This window comes from Stigmatopora nigra, chromosome 15 (genome assembly GCF_051989575.1).
Source record: "Stigmatopora nigra isolate UIUO_SnigA chromosome 15, RoL_Snig_1.1, whole genome shotgun sequence".
NCBI lineage: Eukaryota > Metazoa > Chordata > Actinopteri > Syngnathiformes > Syngnathidae > Stigmatopora > Stigmatopora nigra.
In genome coordinates, this window is record NC_135522.1 from 8098500 (window position 1) to 8116532 (window position 18033).

The 18033-nt window shown below is 36.4% G+C and overlaps 1 protein-coding gene across 1 annotated transcript in view; it reads left to right on the forward strand.

The window, feature by feature from the left end:
- The window catches only part of usp43b (ubiquitin specific peptidase 43b), a 39324-nt gene extending 21988 nt beyond the window's left edge, over window positions 1-17336 (forward strand). The window contains exons 5-16 of the mRNA XM_077733902.1: window positions 159-294; window positions 1098-1242; window positions 4680-4842; window positions 7156-7267; window positions 10841-10944; window positions 11539-11616; window positions 11710-11839; window positions 12297-12645; window positions 12897-13055; window positions 13417-13590; window positions 13896-14957; window positions 15741-17336. Coding sequence (XP_077590028.1) covers window positions 159-294; window positions 1098-1242; window positions 4680-4842; window positions 7156-7267; window positions 10841-10944; window positions 11539-11616; window positions 11710-11839; window positions 12297-12645; window positions 12897-13055; window positions 13417-13590; window positions 13896-14957; window positions 15741-15751 — 2623 coding nt within the window. The 3' untranslated portion in view covers window positions 15752-17336. The remainder of the gene's footprint in view (window positions 1-158; window positions 295-1097; window positions 1243-4679; window positions 4843-7155; window positions 7268-10840; window positions 10945-11538; window positions 11617-11709; window positions 11840-12296; window positions 12646-12896; window positions 13056-13416; window positions 13591-13895; window positions 14958-15740) is intronic.
- Window positions 17337-18033: the final 697 nt, after the last annotated feature.

Sequence of the window (18033 nt, forward strand, 5' to 3'; positions counted from 1 at the left end):
ATCCATTATTAATGTTGAAATGTATTGATTTATTCATGAAAGTCTTCTTTTGTCCGCCATGTACCATAGAAAAGAGCAGTCTGCTTAAACTCAGAGAACTCCAAAAAGAGGTTACGTTGCTGATATCTTTTCTTGACTGTATATATCGCTTTTGGCAGGCCCTTTTGTGTGACTCTGGTATTCAGCACCAAAGGACAAAGGTATCTGCGGGTCGGTCTGGCCGTGCCTCTGTTTGGTTCTGTCGCCTGCTTGAGGAGGATGGTGGCTGACGAAGGCAACATTTCCCCAGATCAGGTAAACATAAGCCTGATATGTCTCTGTTCTTTTAGATTAGGGATTACCAAACAAGTCCAGAAAAGGGACGTAGTGAATGCAGGTTTTTGATCTAACTGTCCAGTTTGGACAGTTTAACCAATGTGGTTGACTGTAATCAAATGAAAGCAGTTTAAGGCACTATATTGGTGAAAATTCATCTTCTTAATGAAAATCTGCAGCCTCTGAGGACCGATTTGGACACTTCTGTTTTAGATTTGCATACAGTTAAAAACTTAAGTGTCATATTAGGAAAGAAAATAAATACATCTGAAGTTTCCTTAGATCAGGGGTTTAGGTCTAAAGTTTAATGAGTTTGCATGTTCTCCCCATATTTATGTGGGTCCTCTATGGGTACTCCCACATTACAAAAAAATCCATGCTAGGTTGAACACTCTAAATTATCCCTTGGTATGAGTGTGTGCGCCAGTGGTTGTTTTTTTTTTTGGTCATTGCACCCTGCAACTGGTTGGCAAACAATTCAGGATGTCACCCACCTAGTGCCTGTATTTAGCTGGGATAAGCTCCAGCACCCCTGCAACCCTTGTGAGGATAAAAGGTCATGGAAAATTAATGTTTCAGGTGGATATTGTTAGTGTACAAACTGCAAACTGACTGAAAAATATTATTTTGAATAATCATTAACATTTTTCAGTAAATTAACCAATGTTTTTATATTTTCCGAACTGCTTATCCTCACAAGGAGCCTGCAGCTTTTTCCAGCTATTGTCATTTTTTAAAAGACATCCCTGAATAAATTTCCTAGTCTATCTCCTACTCTATAGGTGATCCTGACTGAGGTTTACTCCACTGGGTTCCAACGCTCCTTCTTTGATGAAGACGATCTAACTAGTATAGCAGAAAATGATGTAATCTATGCCTTCCAAGCTCCGCCCCTCTACATCAGAGGTGGCTCTGCACGCACATCAGGTGAGCTCCTGTTTAGAAATGCAGCACAAAATTATAACAAGCTTGAGGTATTTGAAGTTCATATTTTGATGTTTGCTGGTTTCATTACTTGCATTATAGTTTAAGCAAATAGTCAGTTTTATCCTTTTGGATTTTTAATGAAACCCGTAGGGAGTGCACCTTACTACAGGGGGGCCTTGAGGAGCACATTGAAAAGTATATAGCATCACATTGAGCCTGGTGAATTATGCACAATCCTCTTTTGGTATTATATTTACATCTCCAATATTTTCACTGCATTCAAACTGTTTCACAGCTAGTAGTTTTGTACATTTTTTTTCCTCGTTTTGTGATGAAAACAACTATAACTTCCATTTTTCAATTAATCACAGGCGTGTGGTTCGCTCTACAACATTAAATTAGAACTAGACTTTAGGATATTTTTTTCTTGCTAGTCATTACAAAAGCAAACACACAATAACAAAACTTCCTGGTTTATAGATTGTAGAGTGTGTATTATTTCAATTGCCTTCCAAATAGCCACCTCGTTCCTTTTCTAGCTTTCCAAAAACACACACTTACGTGACAAATTTTATATCTGTCCGTATTAAAATATCTGATCTATTATTAATATTTATCTTCACGTCGGTTTTAGTTTTAGCTGAAAGTTACAGTTAAAGTGACAGTTCCAAATATGGACATATTTTTTAAGTCATTTGCTGTAAACTAACAGTTAAAATATAGTTCTTTTTAATAGTAATTTATTATTATAGTTGGTTAATAATATGTTTTTCTTTTATATACATTTTTAGATACATTTTACACTCTTAGAGACAATTCTGACAGCCAATGCTACCAGTATTTCAATGTTTATTTATTTTTCATTAAAGCGTAGATCCCCATAGTTTAATATAATACGTAAGATTAGTATACATTTTAAGTGGTTTACTTCTTAACTTTTTAGTTGGCATTGAGAATGTCAGGCATCCAATCACATGGCTCTTTAGTTATTTCTTCTGTGAATTCAAATGAGTTTATTGTCAAATCAATTAGAACTGAGAGGCTTTGCAGTAAATGCCCTAACCAGTTTAAATTGATTGGAAGTCTTTTGTTGTCAATGGCAGCCAATGAGTGAATGAAGTGAAGAATCAAGGTTTTGCCTTGACCCATTTATTCCCTATTAAATGTCAACTACATCTTCATCCTGTAAACACATTTTAGCCAATCTTATGCTGCCAATCACATGCCAAAGTACCTGCTCTACCAGCATAATGTTGCCTCAGTGCAAAAACATGAAAGCAAGGTCCAACAAGGCATGCTTGGATGAATTTGGAGCAGAAGAACACTTTCGGGATTCAACAGAACAGAGTAAACTCACCAATCTTCTTCTACTTGGATAAGCGGGGAAAAGTTAGCTTCACGTTGTTATAATTCCTGCAACTAATTTATTATTTAGTTCCGGTATCAGTTTACCTTGCTATAGTCGTGTACCAAAAAATGTTGTCTCTTTAGGTCTCATGCTTTGTGTTATGTTTGGAAAGCGGAATACTTCAGTGGAAAGTCAGGTCTAATTATAAATTGACTGTGTGTACTTCTTCTGAAAGTAGAGTGCAAAGCAAGCAATGACCAACTCGCAAATCCCTGATAACTTCATTTTTTTTGCTTTCCTCCCAGATTTAAAGTCAAACTATGATTTAGCTGTTGGTGTCAAAGTTACACTGCAATACCACGAAAATACCGTCTAAAAATAAACAGGATAGAAGTAAGAGAAGACAAGAAACAGATGCGTAGAAACCAAACAGTATTTGACAGCAGGCCATAAAATATTTGATTTAATGAAGTATGAACGCACGCTCTCTCTCTCTGGTGGGTGGCAGCCCCGTGTTTAACTCTCAGTGGGACAACCCAGGAGGTGACCTCAGCATTTTAGAGAACACGTTTCACTGGGCTTTTTAAAAGGAGATTTCCTTCATGCATCATTCCTAGAGCTGTCCAAGGTGACATCTCATCGTCTCTTGATTTCGAGGGAGTTTCATCACAAGTTTGATTCGTGTAACTTTACTGAGCTAGAAAATGCAATTTCTGAAGGAATTCCGTGGGGAAGCTTGTTCTGATGACTCTTGTGGGTCGATTCCTGTTGATTTGGGGGCATTCTCAAGTCACTTCCTGTTCATTTTTTAGTCCCTTCCTGTTTATTTTGGGACAATTTTATGCTGATAGATGCAGAATCTGTTTGGACTTCAGTCCAAACAGATTGGACTTCTATTGCTGTTTAAGGCAGGGAATTTGTTCATTTTTGTGGCAATTATGGAGAGGATTCTGTCGATTTTGGGGTGAATTTTCATTTAAGGTTGATTTTGGGTCCAAGTTGAGGGGATTTAAGAATTGCTAAAGGTTGATTTTGGCCAACTTATGGAGGTTTTTGTCCAAAATTATGGAATTTGTATGGGGGTTGTATGTGTGTAAAGGGAATTTTGTCAGATGAAATGATCGCTTTTCACTGCATTGTGATTTTTTTTTAATATATGTGGATTATGTAAATCAGAAATTCTAATACAAGTGATGCTACGTCACGTGAACTTTTTGAATGTTTGGGAAATTGGAACATTACAAATTTGGTCAATGTGTGGATTGTGCATCCCACCAAAAAACATTAAAGAAAAACATTTTACGTAGAAATCTTTTCTTCGCAATTTCTAGCTGTGCATTCTCATCAGAATATAATATATTATAATTTCCAAGGTCAAGACTTGGCAATCAGCATATTCATATTAAAGCTTCGATAGCATATTGGTAGACTTTGATTAGTTTTGAATAGGTCTTGCCCTTCTTACATCACGCAGATTAATGGGCTTGGCACACCCCAATTATTCCGGAGAGGAAGGATGTGCTAACATAGTTGTTTGCTGCTTGCCTGACAAAAAAAATCACACACATCACAGCCACACTGGCATTGATGAATGGCGTGTCTGAAGAACAACAGGCCTTAATAAAACATTGTGGTTTGGGGAGGACTCAGTAACTTTGCCCAATCAATTACTCCTTGTCTTGCCTCGTGATTTATCACAGTCAACTTCGTAGACGCTGACCCACGTGCCGAACGCCGAGGTTGTCAAGCGCATGAGAAAAACGCAGCATCACATTTCACAGGGATATATAAAACTCTTTTTCTGTCACACCCCTTCTAACACAAGGAAGATGATCACCACCTGCATCAGTTAAGACTCCTGCTGTGAGTTCAGACCTGCCAGGAGTCCATCTGTTCCATGAATCACACCTCCAAATAGAAAAAAATACCGTCTCATTCATACCAGTCACCTTCCTCACTCACGGTTCACGGTGTTAAATTTCAACTTAGTGCAGTAAATCAATCATTTTACTACAAGGAAAACGGAAGGATTTTCTATGGCATGAAGTGTTGTTGTTTTTTTAATGTGTCTCCATGTGTGTTTCTTAAGGATATCATCATAGTCTACCATCTTCGACTTGTGCCACTGGTCCTGAGGGAAAAAGATTACCTACATCTGGGGCACTGTCCTCCGAATTCCTCAACCAGGGGGTCCCTGTAAAGATTTTGTTGTTGGTATGCAATGCAGCGGGAGCAGGCCAACAAACTGTGAGGTGAGTGGGTGTCTTCTTTATTGATTTGGATTGAATTGAATGCTTTTTTTGTCATTGTACAATGATAATGAGATGTCAAGCTTTCACCACCATAGTGCACAAATAACAACAACAAAAAAGACAATTAAATAATCAATACATAAGGAATAAATAAGTAGTTCACGTGAGATCAGGTTATTTAGGGTGAACCACTCCCTGGTCTATTGACTCAACAACACAGAAAGACATAGATAATCAATATATAGGAATGATAAATAATAAGAAATACATAGTAATAGATATGTTAAATGGTCAGCATAATTAATAAGTAGTATTCAACATAGGTAAGTGGTACAAAAAGTAACTAAGGGGGCTAGAAATAAGTATTGATTAGGACTTGGGTGCAGAACTTGTTCTGGAGTCTATTTGTGTTGGTTGTTATGCCTTTTGTAGCACCTTGCAGAGGCCAGCAGGTTGAAATGGAAACAGCAATGAGTATTGTTTTTATAATGCATTGCTTTAATAACATATTTCAGCATCCACTGTAGTATTATATCGATTCATATCATGTTTTTCCTCTGACCCCCTCTAGTTTTGTAATTTCTTTTGCAAGGAGTGTAAAAGAAATGCCATAAAAGAGTCAAACTGGAAACTAAATTCATCTCTTGATGCTCTTGAACTAAGCTCTCGTTTTGCTGAGCTTGATATTTTGACATCTCATGTAATATCATGGATACTTTATTTTGTTTGTGCACCTTTTAGAGGTGAATTCCTCCCTTAATTTAGATTAAGGTTGATTATTTATTCATTTCTGTTAGGTATACAATCGATTGTTCTATATTGTCAGTAACTGAATGAGTGGAGTTTGGATTTCAGGCACTTTTAAATCTCAACACTGATCTACTTGAGTGATTATTATCATAGAGTTGCTCTCCCTCCTCTGTGAATCTGGGATGCTCGGTCATTTTATATTTAGCTCTTCTACTCTGTGCCAGAAGCACGTCAAGGTCATTTCACCTCCCTGGAAAATAAATGGCTCGCATTCATCTCTCTGCGAGATGAGTTTGAAACCAAATGACTGCGAGAAATCTAACGTTGGCTCGCAGATTCATCAGACGCTTGTCTCACTTGTCCAGTTTCCCTTGATCAATAAAGGTGAGCTGGCCACCGCGGCCGTGAGAAAGTCCAATCTCCACCGTGAGAGTCTGACTCATTTGTGTCAGTTTCTCCTTCAAAAATGGCACACTGACATCGATCAAAGCACCCACCCACCGATCTCAGATTCACCAGATGACCGTGGGAGACTTTGCTTTGCCAAAAGGATGACATTGAAGTCACGTGACTCAAAGTGGCTCACTATAATCATGAAAAGATCACTAAAATTACTTGCTTTCTCTCTTTTCACTGTCTAAAAAGTACTTCAGGGCTTGTATCTTGTGTTTATATAAGTTAATACAAGTTAGCAAACACCAACTTACTTCTCACAACCCTGTCTGTATACACTTCAGTTATATCTAACATAAAAGTTCCTTTAAAAATTACAGTTAGTCATCTTTTATGAAATGTAAAAATGCTACCAACAGTAGGAATATCGCGTTTTTATTCATTTCAAAATATTTTTCTTGTCTTTTTTTAATAGAATGTATTTTTACTGCCAAAATTCATCAACTAAAGTCCTTATAGTACCTTGTTTGAACAAAGTATACCAAAATGACCTTCAATACTTATTCAAGTTTTTCACTCCTCTTATGAATTCCAATTAGATTATCACTAGTACATCCGATCCATTTTAACGGTCCTTCTCATTACAAACTCATTGAACGTCTATCGAAGTCAATGGCAGCTAAGGACTTAAGTGACAGTGATTCTGAAATGAAATAATTGGTTTACTTGAAAGTCATCACATCACTTCTAGTTTACTCGAGTACAAATGATCATAGTAATGGAGGTGAAGTGGATGTTGTTTTGTTTCATTGATTCTCCCGAAAGTTCCCAAGAGTATATTTACTCTGGGAATAAATAGAGCTGTTGACTCTCACCACATGATCAAAAATTAAAGTCTCCATCAGATGCATTTGTGAGTCTGGTTAGATTAAGTATGGTGTCATCTAAAAATGCAAATGACTCCTTTTTATTTCTTACCTCCACTGTATTTATAGGACTTTTTTTCTATTTTCTTTTACTCTGTAGCCCACTTGGTTGCCTGCTTACGTGGACTTCTACTAATAAGTCTACTAAAGTAGAATTGCGCTCAACGTGTCTATTCCATTGTTTGTTTCATTATAAGTTTTATTTAAGGTTAACTAAGTGTTTTTTTCTGTGCTCTACCTTTAGGTTTGGTCCTCCATTCTTAATGAGGGAGGACAGGTCTATTTCCTGGGATCAGCTCCAACAAAGCATTCTGAGCAAGTTATACTACCTGATGATCAATGGGGCTCCAGCACAGGTACTGGAAATATACTTTTAAGAATGGGATAATTAATGATGGTGAATCAATGAATACTACCTCAACTTCAACCATTGCAATAAAGTAGTAGTAGTAGTTGATAGGTCTGAAAAACAACTTAAGGAGCAGACTGAGAAAAAATGAGACCAATTTAAAGGAAATAAGTTTATTACCAGACTGCAGAAATGGGGAGAGCTTAAACAGCGCGAACCGCTCACAGTCTGTTGTCCTTGCAGCTCTCTCCGAATGACCAGTGAGTGAGTCTTATATACAGGCAAAACTGACAGTTGTCAGCAGTACTTTGAACAGATACGTTTCAGTCATTTGCAGGGCAAAAAGTAATTGATCAGTATAGGACAGCTCAGTGTTTTTGCTGACATGTCAACTCAATCACAAGACTAAGATTGATTAAGCAGTCAGACTGTTGAGTGTTTATTCTCACATGTCAGCCATTCACAGTTTGTATGAGAAGGATGCTTTTATACTCACAAAAATGATATCTTACAGTAGTTGTAGTAGTAGTGGTGCTAGTGGTAGTCGAGGTGGGAGTGGTAGTGGAGGTAGTAGAGGTAGAGGTGGAGGTAGTAGAGGTAGAAGTAGTAGTGGTAGAGGTAGTAATAATAGTAGTAGAAGAAGCAGAAGTAGTAGAAGTAGTAGTGGTAGAGGTAGTAGTAGTAGTAGTAGTAGAAGTAGCAGAGGTAGTAGAAGTAGTAATAGAAATAGTAGTCGTCTGTGAAGTAGAAGTAGTAGAAGTAATAATAGTAATAGTAGTAGTCTGTGAAGTAGAAGTAGTAGAAGTAATAATAGTAATAGTAGTAGTCTGTGAAGTAGAAGTAGTAGAAGTAATAATAGTAATAGTAGTAGTCTGTGAAGTAGTGGTCTGTGAAGTAGTAGAATTAGTAACAGTTATAGTAGTAGTCTGTGAAATAGAAGTAGTAGTCTGTGAAATAGAATTAGTAGAAGTAGTAATATTAATAGTAGTAGTCTGTGAAGTAGTAGTCTGTGAAGTAGTAGTCTGTGAAGTAGTAGTCAGTGTAGTAGTAGTAGTAGTAGTCTGTGAAGTACCATCAAGTATTCCAGAGTCACCCTCTGTATTGAAAGAGCAGATGTTTTCTCCGCTTTGAACCCAAATCAATAGCTGCTTGTGTCAATTAATGACACTGTCAAATGGATTTTTCCACTTGCGTCTAATTTTAGCCTCTGTAAAGAATGAAATTCAAAAGCCGTTGTTTTTTTTCGCTCAGTCATTTTCCCGGCTACTGAATTTGCTGGAAAGGATTTGAAAAGGTTGGCAGAGTGCCTACTAAAGCAAGAAGAGCAATATAATCTATTACAAAACACTAAGCGGGCGAGCACAAGTTATTGATCATTTTCTTGCAAGCTTTGAGAAAGACATTTTGTTGGCACAGATGAGACCTACTGGGCTTAAAATATCCCATTTTGCAGGGTGTATGTATGCATATGGAAAGTTAAGGTGGTAAATGGTATTTAGTGTGAGAAATAACAGGGGTCATCCTGATACCAAGATAATGAATTCCTCCCGGATTTCTTCAGCGAAAACAAACATGTTCACTTTGGTTTCCAAAGACTTTTTCTCATGATGTAACAAACTTACATGCACTGTGGGCCTTTTCCATCAGGGCTTAGATATAAATTTTTCACAGGTTTTCTCATCCCAGCAGTCACACTGACAGCTGTGATTTTCACAGCAAGCTCACATTTTGTACACTCACTCGCGCCTTTTTACTACGAAATCCCTAGCCTGTACACTGACTATCTTTACATACCCAAATATTCGGGTTAGTGACAGTTCAGTCCCTCCACATTTTCACTTTTCTGTAAAGTACCAGTTTGCATGCAAAGACTAAAATTAGATCTTTACCCAAACTATTTCATTTCTGGGTGATTGTCCTCATAAACATCAATATGTCAAGGGAGACAATCTTATTGTTGTTGTCATTATGAATTCCTTCGGAGGACCATTTGTTTGCCAACTAGAGCTGGAATGAATAATTCACTAAGTACATATTCCCTAATTGATTTTCAAATTAGTCAACAATTTGATGGCAAAATTATGTTTATGGACCAAAATCATTGTATACTAGAATATTTGTCAATTTGCATGTGTACAGCTACCAATGTTACCCCCAAAATTACCCCCAAATACCACTTACTCTCACTCGGACCGCCACCATCATTTGAATCAATAGAAGTTGGTCAATAAAAGAATACGGAGAAGGTCCATTTTCTGCTCCGTCAACCTCCAGTCGGATCAAGTCTACGAGTTTAGAGCTCACTAAATAGGAGTATTTATTCATTCATTCATTTTCTGAACTGCTTATCCTCACAACGGTCGTGGAGGGTGCTGAAGCCTATCCCAGTAAACAACAAGCGGGCTACACCGTGAAATGTTTATTAGCCAATCACAGGGCACAGTAAGATTAGCAACCATTTACATTCGTACCCATCCCTAGGGACAAGAGAGGGCTCAACTAGGCTAACATGTATGGTTTTGGGATATGGGGGGAAACCTGAGTACCCGGAGAAAACCCACACAGGGGGAAACCTTCAAACTCTGCACAGAAAGGTCGTAACTCATTGGGGATTTAACTTGTGATCTCAGAATTGTGTGCTAAATATGCAAAACATTCCTCTATATATATAGGAAAAATACATTGTTTTGATGAGCCTCACTTACTCTTTCATTGAGAAAGAAAGAAAAAACCCAACGCTTTTTAAAAGGTATTATATTTTGTTGTAATTTTGCTGAATGTGTGTTATCAGGATTTTCAGTTCTCCTGCCTATTTCTTTAAAAATGTATTGTACACGTTTGATCACTGAAATTTGGTTACAGGCAAAGACGTGACCTTTTTAACTAGTATTAACTATACTAATGTCCCTATGTAATGTGCTTCAATTGGTTCATATAGGAGCATTTTAAGAAAATATCTCTCAGGAATTTGGTTTCTTGTCAGATGTTGTGTTCTTGGTGGAGTTAGTGTGGGTGTTTGTGTTTGGGCTCAGCCGACATCCACTGACCACATTTCATTTGAGAAGAAAGGAAATCTGTTTCATTTTTGCAAAGCTCCTTCTTTACTAAAGCACCTGGTATCTGACGAGAGTAAAGAAGAAGGCAAATATATTGCTCTTTTTATTGCTTCTTCTGTTTTTGTTTTGCCCTTTTGAACCTGCTCAAAAATAATACTTTGCTCTTTTACTATATTTCCCTTTCTCGCTGTACTTTGTGTTTGTTGTTTTGGACGACACTGAACAAATATCACTTCATATTCGCTTCTTAATGCAATTGGAATTGGTGTTGCAATTAAATTATTGACCACAATCTGAAAACTGGTTGAAATTCGCCAAATTCATCAAAAAATTCCACTTTTTCCACAAATTTACAGTGTTTTCGGACAATTTTATACGCTATACAGATAGTATTAAGTATCATTTAATAGTAATAGTAAAGCAAGTTTTGAAATTTAGATTCAGTTTCTGATACTACAAATATCAGCCCTATAACAATGTCTTCATTGATGTTTTACACATACCACTTGCTATTTTTCTTCCAGAATAACAAAGTCCTCTTTAACATCCGGGTGGTTGGAGGATCATCATTTTACAGCTACTTATCACCACAGGATAATCGCCCACTCTTCCATCCTGCTGTTGACAGGTCAGTTCTTACTGTGAATCATAATTGAGGATAAATTGTATTGCGTGACTACTGTTTCTTCACCAAACTGTGTTCTATATTTCTTGGTAAAATATTTGATCTGCATAGACATAGGGTGCTATTTATGATAGCTGCTGATTTGATTTATCTACTGTACTTTGAAAGTACCAAAAATTTCAGTTTTCGTGTGTATTTTTCAGTGTCATCTGACAATGGTTGAGATTAAATGATTTAGCAGTCATTAGTAATTTCACAGAGCGACCATTTTCATGAACACTCTCTTGTTTTTACAGTAGTTGAAAGGCTTAAACATGTCACAATTAAAAGATATTAATATAAATCCTACAAAGATATTCATGGCTATGCTTCCTGTAAATGATGACATCTAGTGGATGAAATCCTATATTTGGTACTTTCTCTGTTGAACGTTTTCCAAATAAAATAAACGCCAATGTATCTTAGACTCAAATTTGGTTTCCATTCTAACATCAAATGTATGGATGGACACTCCCTTGCATAGAAACAAAATCCGGGATATTTTAGTTTAGTTTACACTGAAAATAAATTGGTGATAAAAATGTTGGTGTCTTTTAGAGCCCTGAAACAATGCAGCACAGGAGGACCACCACATGTGAAGCTCATCATTGAATGGGAGTATAGAGTTAAAGATTGGTAAATATGCTTTTTTTATTTAGCAGGAATTTAAACATGAATCTTCAACTCGGTGTATTCTCTGTTAAATCCTATTTGCATTCTGGGCTGCAGCCTATTTGGTAACATACAGGAGGAGGTGGTGAAGGATGCGGACAGTGTGAGAAATCAGCAGCAACAGCATGTCCAACACTACAGTTGCACCTTAGATGAGTGTTTTCAACTTTACACCAAAGAAGAGCAGGTTGGTTACTTAAAATTATGCACCCAGTCATTTCCTATGTTTTTATTGTGTACGTAATTGCAAAGTTTTTATCAGTGAAGATAAGAAACGAAAAATAGAATTGAGAAACATTTTAGTTAACTGAAATGAATTAAATCCATTGATTTCAAAAGAATAACTAATCATATATTGTGTGTTCCCAGCATTTTCAAATTAAATTAAATTATTTATGACTGATTTAATGCTCATCCTATCAGAGTTACAGTGAACCAATTGAGTTGCATCATAGCTGCCTATACAGAATTAAAAAAAAAAACACTAATCCCATCTTTTTCATATTTTATCCCCGAAAGCAAGATATCTACATGTTAAAATGCCTGACCATTGAGTATATTTACTTGGAATACCTAGAAACTTAGGTAGCTTCCTTAGAGCTAGTCAAAATATTGAACATATAACTTCATTTCATACCTTTCAGCTCGCCCCTGATGATGCCTGGAAGTGTCCACACTGTAAACAGCTTCAGCAGGGTATGGTGAAGATGAGCTTGTGGACCCTACCGGACATCCTCATCCTCCACCTGAAGCGCTTCCGACAAGTGGGCGAGCGAAGAAACAAGTTGACCACGTTTGTCAATTTCCCACTGGTGGACTTGGACATGACGCCGCACGTGGTGAACCGCAACCTCGGCACAAATCAGTCTCCGCCTCCACTTCAGCCAGGATGGAATCAGTCCAGACGATCCGTCCTTGCTCCCCCCGACTTCTTGTATGATCTGTATGCCGTGTGCAACCACCATGGTGGGATGCACGGGGGGCATTACACAGGTCAGACACCAGCTTCCTCATTACAATATTTTGGAGGGCGGAATCATATGGACTAGAAATAACATTTCCATTATTTTTCAGCATGAATTTGATTAATGATATTTTCAGACCCCAATATTTTTTCAAAGCAAAAACAGAGAAAGTGCAAATCAAGTTCATATTATATATATATTTTAAATTCTGTAATGACCCAAACGTACATTCAGGATTCTTTGAGTTTAACTGTATTTTGTTTTTATTGTGACCGTCAGCGTTTTGTCGAAACTCTGTGGACGGTCAGTGGTACAACTACGATGACAGCAATGCTGAGGCAGTTCCCGAGGGTGACGTGTGCACACGAGGCGCTTACATCCTCTTCTATCAAAGACGAAAAACCATCCCACCGTGGTCTGCAAGCTCTTCAGTAACTGGTTAGATTTTGCTTTTTCTGTTGTTCGCTTCCGCCTAAAGATATTGAACAGTTTTGTCGTGAGACACAATTGGAGAAGATTTTACTGGCCACTAGGTAGCAATGTCTATTTTTGAGGATTAAATAATACTACAGAGAGGATTTTAAAAGTCCAAATATTATTAAATTAACACCATACAAACACTATCCCTACATTGCGGTTCTTGAAACCTATTAACTGCGATAAATGAGGTTTTACTGTATTATGCAGACAAGAGTCATAATTATATTAAAACACTGTCTATGGAATTTACTGAAGCTAAATGAATGTGAGCACTTGTGTGCATCTTTAACTAACTGTAACTTATCCATTCTTCTCACAGGCTCCACCAGTTCGACCACTTCTGATCACTGGCTCGTGCGGCTCACGGGGGGTGGTGACAGAAATGCCCTAACGTCGGCAGCATCCAGTTCTGGAACCCCTGTGCCAATGCAGGCTCCGGAATCTACTGACCAGCCAGTGTTCCGAGAAGAACCTCGCAAAACAGCACACACAAGTAAATATATGTATCATCTTGTGTCTCTATCAATTGTGCATATAAACAAAAAAATAGAACTAGAATATGTTTAAAATGTGATCATCAATTCCTATTCTGAACCACTTATCCTCACAAGGATTGCAGAGGGTGCTGGAGCCTTTCCCAGCTAACTAGGGGGCACCAGGCAGGGGACATCCTGAATTTTTACTCACAGAAGAAAGATAAAAAGAAGCACAATCATCATCAACAACACTGAATTAGTTGGAAAAAGTCGGAAACACTGGGCAAACATGCTACTAACATACTTGTTATTCTTCCCTTAGATGGATTTGAGTCCAAGCCATTTGTCCGTGGGACCCAGGCAAGAAGTCTTAGCATGAGATCACCAACTAAGCTTAAGGATCCTTTAAGCAAAGTCTTGCCTCTGAGGTGGTCTTTCGGAGCCAAGGACCGTATCAAGCATTCAGTGGAGGCCCAGTCTGGAGAGCTGGTAGAATATCTGGAGTCTGGCCGCCGTCCACGATGCACCAAAGACCCCATCGTGGCACTGGTGGCCACCCCACCGGAAAGGCATGCCCAAGGAAGAGCATTTGTAGGAGCACAGGAGTGTAGCTCGCCAAGTGGAAGCAGCCTTAGTTGCACAGAAACATGCTATTCTCCCAAAATCCCAGAAGGACAAAGTAGGCCTGGTCCAGAGAGACTGCTCAACAACAACAACGTTAAAGGCAGAGATGATGGTTCCCTGAGGACAAGGTCAACTAATAAAAGAGTGAGACAGGAGCAAAGCAGAACTGTGGATCATCAATTTCAGAGAATGGCCATGTTAGGGTTGCACAATAGCCACAGCGCACCTCCAAGCAGAGATTCCACACTAAGAAAAAACAAGGTGCATTTCAGTGGGTGTGGTAGAGCCCCGAAAGAAACAATGGACGTTCAAAGGGGACGTGAGGATCAGAGTCAAGAGAGCCTCGTGGCCTTTTTTAAACCGGCTTTCATTCGCAAAGACATCCCGAGATCCCCGCTAAAGGATCACGAAAGACGTGTTAACGGATACGGACATTTGGGAAAGCTGGCAAGTGGCGATTTCACCAAATTGTCGCTCTCCAATGGAACGCTGACTTCGACGGCTAGAGAGGAGCGAAAGGTCAATGTTCACCCCGGCTGCAAGGTCCAGCTGTTGAACGGACAGGCCTCGTGTTACGACTGCGCCGATATCAAGCGAGCGCACAGCTCCGGGAACATTCAGACCAAGTTGGATGGGACCTTCCACCGATGCGCCTCACTGCAGAGAAATGGCGACGTTACGGTGCATAACCGTGTCCCACTCTCAGACAAGCCTAGTTTTGCCACCTTGCAGAGGACACGATTCAGTTCCACATCCCTGGGTAAGTAAGGACATTTTTAAATACAGTATGTATAACATAAAATAATATAATAATAATAAAATATAAAATAAAAAATAAAAAATATATGTATATATTAGTATATATGTGTGTATATATGTATATATGTATGTATATGTGTGTATATATGTATATATGTATGTATATGTGTGTATATATGTATATATGTATGTATATGTGTGTATATATGTATGTATATGTGTGTATATATGTATATATGTATGTGTATATATATATGTATGTATATATATATATATATATATATATATATATATATATATATATATATATATATATATATATATATATATATATATATATATATATATATATATATATATATATATATATATATATATATATATATATATATATATATATATATATATATATATATATATATATATATATATATATATATATATATATATATATATATATATATATATATATATATATATATATATATATATATATATATATATATATATATATATATATATATATATATATATATATATATATATATATATATATATATATATATATATATATATATATATATATATATATATATATATATATATATATATATATATATATATATATATATATATATATATATGTACATGCAGAAATACTGTAGTTTAGTAAGTTGCAGTTCTTCAAACAATGTTTGCCATTCTTTTTTTTTTTTGATTGATGTGTGTTCGCTTTAGTTGATAAAAATGACAGTTACTAACTAATGATTGTATTCTTCATCAGTGCCTCTGTGACATCCCACAATGACTTGCAGACCGAGACATCAGCCACCGAAAACATTGCTGGAAAAGTGTCATCACTCCTCTGTTTATACAGTAGTACTGTTACTCTTTACCTGTGCGTGTCTTAAACTAAATCTATGCAGAGTTCAATTATACTGAGGTGAGTTACTTGCTGTCATTCATTGGAATTGTGTCTTAGCACTTTTGTCTCCTGCTATTACTGTATGTCATTTTAGAATACAGTCAACCTTTGCTATTCCCATTCCAAAAAAAAGGGTTTATAATCACCCCTAGATGAGGAAAAGAAGAATATTTGTGAGAATGAAATCCCTCAGTTCACTTTAATGTAGTTCCAAGGCACAAAGATCCCAAATGATGGTGCCAAAGTCATTTGGTGGAAGCACAAAAAGAGTAGTTTGAGTTTTTCACCAAATTATGTAACCCTAAATGATTATAAATTATTATTTTTTAAATATTCTGACAGGCAAAGATGACGATTTTGCAGGAGTTTACTATATTTTAAAAAGTTAAGGTCTGTACTCATAGTATACATAGGGAAAAGTAGATTTTATTTTAAATTAGAATACTTTGTTGGGATCGTTTTACACACTGAAGAAAATGCACTGTTAAATTGGCTATTCAATCATGATGTTTATATAATATTGCACTTTTATAGAACCTACTTTCTTCGACAACTGAGGTTGTATGCCCTTCCAAATTTAGGTTCAGTATGACACTGTTCCAAATTATACTTTGTGTTTTTGTTTGTGTTTTAAAGTGACACGTTGAATGAAAAAGATGTTGTATGGGGACATAATGATGAATTGCAACATATTCAGGAAATTGCTTAGCTTCCAACTTGGTTAAAGATTTAAAGTTCACACACATACACACACACAATTGCACAATTACAACAAAATATATATTTTTTTTGTTTTTGCACCTTAGCAGTGTGTTTTGTAAAATGTAATATTTATAACGCAGTTAGATTAATTGAAGTTCCACCTCTGCTTATGAAAAAAAGTGGAAGTAGCAATGTTTTAAACATTTAAAACCATTTTGTACAAACAAATGATAAACAATGAAAATGTCTAGTGGTAGTTACAGTTATACTTCCATTTGAAAATTAAAACAATAATCAGATTATGATAAAGTAGGAAGAAAAGCACAAATTAAAAGAACCTCCTCAAAGGTCTAAATTTGCCATTCGCATATGTTTTCTCCTTTTTTTTCTTTAATTAATTTAAACTTTTGTCTTTTATATGTTCTAAAAGCATCACACTGAGAATTTCACTATTTGGGAATGTGAAGGAGCGACCCAATTGGTTGCCACCCTTAACTGTAGAGAAATAATCTCTCTCTTCATCAAAAGGAAATGAAGAATGTTTATAGATTATATTTTATTACTAACTTTTTTTAAAGTCTACATTTTGTACTGACATAATATTGGAAGTGTTTCATCTTGTTTTTAGAGGTGGGGTGGTGATTAAACTGGACACAATACACTTACAAGTCCTTGTAATGGACTTTCTATATTAGCTTCATGTATACTGACATTTTCTGGATTTCACATTAAACACATTTCCTCACAAATGTACGTTTAGCTGTACAGTTATTTACAACATGCTTAAGAAATAATGTATCTACTATCATATCTAAAAGTATGTAGTACTATATAGTAGTGTTATTGTGGTATTCCAAGATTTCTGACTGAATGTGTACAACTGTATGTTTTTTCCTCAGATGAATATTCTAAAGAAGGATTTTATACATCTGTGAAAATGTTTTTATATACTTTTTTAAAATCAAAGACTAAATTGGCCATAAGTGAGAATGTGTTATGATTCCAGACAGGTTTCAGCGTTACCAAACTGGCTTGATGGTGGTGGCTCATGGTGAGTAATGACAAACATTATCGTGTCCTATTTCTGTAAAGCCATGGCAAAATACTGTTTTTTATAGTTCCCCTGAAAGTGTTATACACACAAAACATATATTGTTGTTACATTAGTGTTGTGCCGTGCCTTTCAATTTGAACATTTAATTTCCCTTGGGTTTTAATGTGAACAATTCCATAGAAATAATTGAAAGTACAGATAAGAAGAAAAAATACAAACAAGCATATATTACAAGTATGTCTCATGTTTATGTGAATATATCTTACTAGGCAAAAGTCAGATACAGTAATGGACAACTAATTGATACATATTTAAGTATTTTTATATAGATTAGCACCAAACAATTTTGTAATTATCAATTTTATGTTGGTATATTTCATCACCATGCAATCAAAC